This window comes from Danio rerio, chromosome 19, assembly GCF_049306965.1.
Source record: "Danio rerio strain Tuebingen ecotype United States chromosome 19, GRCz12tu, whole genome shotgun sequence".
NCBI lineage: Eukaryota > Metazoa > Chordata > Actinopteri > Cypriniformes > Danionidae > Danio > Danio rerio.
In genome coordinates, this window is record NC_133194.1 from 27,465,721 (window position 1) to 27,472,942 (window position 7,222).

A 7,222-nucleotide genomic window follows, 5' to 3' on the forward strand; every position below is an offset into this window, starting at 1 on the left:
AATGTGACGAAGTAAAGACTGAAAGAAAGACTGACACTCGGTGGACTGACCTGAGTAGTGCGGTGGGTTGTTAATCCGCGCCTTTGGTGGTGGATGGGAACCGGGTGCCAGAGTGGATCCGAGACTACTGAGCTGAGTGGTGAGTTCGGTGACTTGAGCGGACAAGCTCTCGACTACCTGTCTAGCTGCTGCCACCTCCTCCTCATGCTGGCCCAGCATCATGCCCTGCAACTCCATAGCAGAGCGAATAGGAGAATCCCTTGTGAGATCCATCCAGGATAAGTTTTGGGTCAGATTATTCTGTCAGGCTCGGTCAGAAAACAGAGATGGATCAGTTCAAAATCAGGAGTTTATTTTGCAAAAACGGATGAAACAAGGCAGCTGCCGATCTTCCACCTCCCATGGGAGAAAGCAGACTGGAGAGGGAGAAACTGGTGATCCGCCTCGGCTCCCTCGGAGCGGAGCGAGGGCTGTAGCTGGCGATCGCAGGATGTCAGTGGTGAGGAGACTGCGCAGATCACAGGTAAGCAAAAGCGATAAGTAGTTGATCAAGAAACCGTACTGGACTAGACTAGACTGGGTAACTAAAAAATGTAGAGTTTACTAGCAAGCGAGAGTTGGTAAATGAGCATTGACACACACAATAATCCGACAAAGAGTAACAAGAGGGAACAGGTATATAAGGAGGGGCCAATAGACTGAAATGGAAACAGGAGAGAAATGCTTGCGTGCTAGCCCTGATTGAGAGGAGAAACAGCTGAAGTTAACAACACAGAAGATTAGATCAAACATGGCTTGTAACAAAACCGCTGACAAATCTCTGGAAAAAAAAAATAAATAAAATAAATAAATATATATATATATATATATATATATATATATATATATATATATATATATATATATATATATATAACAAGTATTATTATTATTAGCCTGCTTTATAAGGTGGTCATGGTTACAACTGAATTAATTACAAAATAACTGTATAAAATGGCAAAATATGAAATGATAAAACATATGATATAAATTGCACCCAGCTTAAATGTAAAATTAAAGTTACCAGAGGTAGAAGAGGAGACACAGGGGGAGACAGAAAGAGACAAAGAGAGCAGGCCTAGAAGTTAGCCTGGTTGCAGTAGTGTCAGAGAAGATAGACTCCAGAGGAGGAGAGGAGCAGAGCAGGAAAGCGCAGAGACGGGAAAAGAGGCAGAGCAGAGCAGAGTTTACCAACTATTTTGTATCAAGCCCAAATAATTTCAAACTGACAATCAACATGTGACTACATCGTAAAAACCCCCAAAGTCCACACACCAGGCCCTGATCTAGTCAGTATCTTTCTTTGGAATTTGTGTGAGCCTTCCTTGGTTAAAAAGATCATATAAACAAATGCATATAATTTTCATTCCTACATAATCATAAGGTGAGGTAAAAGTTACCTCCATATTCTAGGTAAAAACCAGTAAATTGTTAAGTATTGTTAATAATTCTAATGCTTTACTTTTAGAATGATAGGACTTTTAAATTGCTTATAAAAATACATTTTAAGGCTGGTTTGCTTCCGCTTATAAACAGCCAATGTTAAAATTATTGAGACAGCCAATCAAATGAAAATAGGCGGAGTTTACAATCCAAAGCGGCAGCGCAAAGTGTGAGCATCAATTTATTAGGGTGTTATGCATTGAAACATTTATTGACAACTTTTGAAAATATTTTGTGTTCTGTTGAAAAAAAAGTGATTAATGTTATCCCTGAATGTGACAAACATGCTTTTGACAAAGCTGTGTTTTGTATGTAAAATGTTTATTGTGTTTGGGGTTTTGACAATGGCATACAATGGCTAAAGATCTGGAATACAACTGTTACCACTGCTGATGCAAATACACACAATTCTCCAAATCTGTTCCTAACACTAACCATATCATATCTAAACAACATCAACAACAATAACAAAATGTCTTGCAAAACCACATAAGTACACTATCTAATAGTTCATCTCTTTTAATGCAAATACATGGCATTTACAGACACAAAACACAAATGTGGCACCTTCATGTTTAAATGATCTTAAACAATAAATACTTTTTTAGCAAAATGTTTTTGTAAAAAAAAAAAAAAAAAAATTATTAGAATTTTCTGTGTAATAAATTATTATACATTTAGGAAAAGGATGAGTGATGTTGGAAAGATGTGTGCAGGGAAATAACTAGAAGAAATTAGCAGCCAAAGTCCTGCTTCTCTTGACAGCTCCAGTGACAGGTGGAGCAGGACCTTCATCTGCAATTGCAGGCGACCCTTCAAAGTCTCCAGAGTCTGTCGTATTGCGAAAGCCTACTGAGTCTACTTTAAATATTGGTGTTGGTTTACTGGGTTCAGCTATTTTGTTTTTGTCACAGGTAGGATGAAACCATCTGTAGTATATTATTTCCACTAGAATTCCAATCACATACAAACCCAGTAGTGTTGGAACCACTATATAAGGATTTAACGTACTCCAACTGTCTGCATACTCAACCACCTTCCAGCACCAGAAGCCCAGCAGCAAAATCGTGTCCAAACCCATGAGACTATAATAAACGACACTCTTTAATTTTATACTTCCTTCAGACACGTTAAACCAGCTGAAGTACCAGATGAGTCCAACAGTAGCTCTGTAAAGCCATTCCCAATGACTTTTCATTAGATCTGTTTTCTGGCTCCAGGCCACCAAAACCAGCACCATCCACGAAGATAGAAAATGAGCAGTGATGTAGCACGGGAATACACTGCAGAAGAGCGCCAGAGCGGCCACACGGGGAATCATCAGCAGAAAGTTCCACAGGAAGTAGAAAGCAGTCGAGGTCCATCTCATCTTGTGTTTATCTTCAAGAAAAGCACGCATGCCGCGGTGGTACGTGGTAACAGTACTGGCAATTGAGGCCACTGATGAGAGGAGTTTCAAACCTGAGATGAAAAGACCATTGCAGGTTATTAACAATATCACACAAGCAAGTAAAGCAGTTAAAGAGATAATTCACTAAGAGATTTAATTTCTGTCATCATTTACTCAGCGTCTACCTGATCCAAACCTATCTGAGTTTCTTCTGCTGAACATATAGGTACAAAATGAATATCCATAGTATTTTTAGATGTCTGTGGATGTCAATGGCTGCTGGTTTCCAAGAGTCTTTAGAATTTTTATTTTTTTTATCTTAATCTGAGTGTAAACTCATGAGGAACAAGGATTGTAGTTAATCCAGGTTGTAAATAAAATGTTAAATTAAATCCAAAATCAAACTGATTTAAATATTAAATTTGAACATTAAATCATATTTTTGTAGTAATTTAATACTTCATTATTTTTCATATGTAAAATATTGGTGTATTGCTGTACATCTTGTGCATATTAAGCAATGTGTACGCATCTTTTGGACCCACATAGGTGCATAACTAAGGCCCTACTCACACTAGGTACAGTTGCCTCGAACCGGGCCAAAGCACGCTTGTCCCCCCTCCCGTCTCCCCTGACGGCCTGCACTCACACCACAAATGGGCCTCGGCACACTTACGTCATCGCTGCTGCGCTGTTCAGTGAGAAGCACACTCTCACTCAGCAGCACAGTAGAGATTTCTCTAGTTAAATCATTTCAGTCGATTTGATAGGCAGTGACATGCAGTCAAATATTTCGCCAAACAGTCCTTAGGGATGCGGTGACATGCAGTCAGATATTTCGCCGAACAGATCCGCCACTTTTTGCGCTCATAATCATAAAGCTCTCGTGCTGCAGGAATGAGGAGGTCTGCTGAAGCCGCGCAGCTGTCGTGCAGTGAGGGGTTTGCGTCTTTAATAAACTACGGCAGTTTTTGTTCACTGAACAGTAAGAATTATTAATAAATCCATATGAAACAGCCCCTTAAAAGTCATGTCTCGCTTTCAGTTTCGGGCTTTGGCGCGTTTTGCACTCACACACAAGCGTACCGCGCCAAAGCCCAAGTGAACCGCGCTCAGGCACACCTCTTCCAACCGGGCCAGGGCCGGCCAAGTGAACCGTGCTTGAGCCCGATTCAGCGCACTCACACTTCTCAAACGATCCGGAAAAACGGGCCTGGGCACGGTACGGATGGCATAGTGTGAGTAGGCCCTAACACGCTCTTTAAATAATAAAATGTAATTTAGACCAGCTTTTGGTCTGTTTCAGTTGCCCTAAAATTGCAACGAGCCAACTTTGCACCTTAACACAACTCCTTTTCAGACCAGCCATGTGCCTGGTGCCGTATTGCGCCGGGTGTATGATAGATACCTTAAAACTTGAAATTATTTGATTAGATTAAAGCTGCAACCACTTAAAGAAAATATAACATTGATGAAAAAAAAAGATCTGGATTTGAAACAGACCTGTTAAAATCTCCAACTCTCCTCTTTGTAGAGTTAAAGTCATCATGAGTATGAGCTGCGGAGCACTTTCAGAAAACGCCTCAAATAGACGAAGCATCTGAAGATCATGGCTCAGATACACAGCTACACCCTCGGTGAAAGTATTAGTTTGACGAAAAAAATGCGTCGTCGAGATCTCCATCAGCCCAGTATACCTGTGAACACAAGGTAGTGAGCACTTTACAACAGCCAACAATGATGCCATTTATTCCATATGTCATTCCATATTATATGTAACAAATATATTTTGTACAGAAACATGTATGTATATAACATATATGTACAGAAACATGGATTAAATTAAATTTAAGACTTTTTAACATATTTTAAGACCATTTTGAATGAAATTTGAATATACAGTGATAAATGCTAAGCATTTTTTTTTAAATCTATCAAAATATAATTATAATTTAATACATTCAATAATAATTTAATAATAAATAAATAAAAGGTCAGGTCAGTATCCTCAGCAGTAAATAAATGGAGAACATTTTAACAAATGTTACTGTAAGGAAAGTAACTAAACGCCATTTGTAAATAAAAAGTTAAAAGTTCTATTGAGATGGATTGTTGGTGATTGTGTTAATGCCCAGATTGTGTAGCTATTCATGAATGATGGAACATAAGGACCGGTTTAAAAAAGATTTAAGACCTACAACTCAATATTTATGTGAATTTAAGACTTTTTAAGACATTAAAACATTTTCTTTGGAGATTTTAGGCATTTTTAGACTTTTTAAGTCTACTCTGAGAAACTTTAAATGAAACTTTATGAAAGTGTTTAAGTTAACTTTATATAATTTTATTTTTTTTTTTATTCAGATGTACGCAGATTATTCTATTACAATGGGCTATATGCACACAGACTTTTCATTTTCAGTCAGCCAGCTCAATCACTTCCGGCGAACTGTCACGCCATTACAAAATCACCACATTTAAGATCTGATTTCTTTAAAAATCCGTGATCTTCACTGTGTGACTGAGATACAATTTAAAGTGGGTATCATATCGGACAAGAATCGATCTATTAAATTCTATTTTTCTACAAAATGTCTTTTACACCAGTATTTTCAATGGAGTTACAGAGCTAGACTCCTGCTTTTAACGATGCTTGTGTTTAAACGATCTTTCATTTAGTTTATGCTTGAACATCTAAATAAATACTTACGTCTATTTAATGGATTGCATTTTATTTACATTAGAATATCGATGCTGTAAAAGGAACCTTATGAAAATGAAAATAGTCATATAAACCTTTCACCGAAAGCTTATCGTTGGCTGAAAAATACTAGCTGTGCCTATAACCCATTGTAAAATAACGTGAAGATGTACTTAAGTATTTTGCAAGTAGGTCAGAAAGCACTCCAAATTTAATTTATCTGAATTTAACATACATGTAACACATTTTCATTTAACTGAATATATCATGTAGAGTATTTGAAAACATAAAATTCAGCACACATCAATTCTTGTTCAGCAATATAGATTTTTACAAGAAAGAAATAGTGTGCTTCTTTTTTCAAAACAGTTGTAACTGATATGCAGATGTCACATACCTGAGGTAAACACCAAGCTGCAGAAAGTGGAATGGTTTGATCAATTTTTTTTTCTTTGCAAATTTCTCCACCTTAGTTTCAAGCTCATCCAAAGAGTCAGAGTACCAGACCCAACTGAATATCTGTAATAGCACTGAGGAGCCCAGTAGAAAAAAGATCATCAGCCCCATAGACACATAATTCTCCTCCTGATAAAGTGACACAACAGTCAAGATGTCCATTACTACATCCAGCAGGAAAAATAACAACCCCACCCAAGAAAACAGATATTCCCATAAAGAGTAATGAAAAGGAAAGCTCTCCTCCATGGTGCAGTCCAGTGCATGAAACCTTATAGTGACAGCTAACACACGCTTTCCATTTTTATACACTTGAACAGAGTTGAAACAGAAAGTAATCTTTGGACCCACGCCTAAACTCCTTCCTGTTTTTGAATAAGTCATGTGTTGAGAAGTGGTGTTTGACGCCACCTAAACATTTGAACATATTTGCATGTTGCATGTGTTTGCCTTCTGTGTTTGACTTATAAACCTAGTCATTATGGCAAAGATAAAAGAATCAGTTTCTAGAAATGTAGTTTTCATGTATGTATACAGAGATTTACTGTATTTTAAAACTAAAATTTAAGGAAATTTCTGTAATTAACCGTCTGTTATTTTATAGTAGATGTCTGTTTTTTAATAGTGGTTATTTAAAGCTCCCCAGCTGCAGGAAAAAAAGGTAAAATAAGAAATTTTATTTCCAGTTTAGTTAAGTCTTTAAATGTCACTTTAAGCTGAATACTCGTATCTTGAATATATCTAGTAAAATATTAATATTATGTACCATTCATTATGTATGTATCATTATGGCAAAGATAAAATAAATCAGTTACTAGAAATGAAGTTTTTAAATATGTTTATCCATTTCTCAGTGAATATAGGCAATGTATTTTGGTGCATTTAAACAAAACAGATTCATTAAACAGATATTTATTAAAATATTTTTGTCACCAAACATATTTAGAAAATGAAAGGTAATACAATTAAATTCAAGCAAAATATTGCAAAAAAAAAAAAGTTTTTTAAATGTGTATTCAAAAATTTTCTATAACATAAATTTGGGTGTTCTGGTTTTTGGAGCGTTATCATAAGTTATTTTGTTAGATAAGCTCCAGATTTGGCTTCAGTACTGACTAATCTAATGTTAATGCACAAATATAATAGTGTCGGTATGTAAGTGACACCACCTAAACTTGAACAGACTTGCATGA

General features: G+C 36.6%; 1 protein-coding gene across 2 annotated transcripts; it reads right to left on the bottom strand.

The window, feature by feature from the left end:
- Nucleotides 1–1,351: 1,351 nt before the first annotated feature.
- Nucleotides 1,352–7,010, bottom strand: LOC100148479 (XK-related protein 8). Of its 2 annotated transcripts, XR_012395084.1 has the most exons (4): nt 5,971–7,010; nt 4,376–4,569; nt 2,050–2,943; nt 1,628–1,958 (listed from the first exon to the last, which is right to left on the bottom strand). XR_012395084.1 is itself a non-coding variant. In XM_001922777.8 (3 exons), exons 1-3 carry the CDS (start codon nt 6,411–6,413, stop codon nt 2,207–2,209), a joined length of 1,374 nt encoding a protein of 457 aa, XP_001922812.3. In that variant the 5' UTR covers nt 6,414–7,010; the 3' UTR covers nt 1,352–2,206. The 2 variants fall into 2 exon arrangements, 1 of the variants encoding a protein (XP_001922812.3); XM_001922777.8 differs by having other exon boundaries at nt 1,352–2,943.
- Between the last annotated feature and the right edge of the window lie 212 nt (nt 7,011–7,222).

Coding starts and splice junctions, on each gene's coding strand:
- LOC100148479 (XM_001922777.8), bottom strand. CDS start 6,413: ATGACTTATTCAAAAACAGGAAGGAGTTTAGGCGTGGGTCCAAAGATT. Junction 4,570..5,970: donor CAGCTTGGTGTTTACCTCAG/GTATGTGACATC, acceptor TTGTGTTCACAG/GTATACTGGGCTGATGGAGA. Junction 2,944..4,375: donor AGAGTTGGAGATTTTAACAG/GTCTGTTTCAAA, acceptor TTTTCATCTCAG/GTTTGAAACTCCTCTCATCA.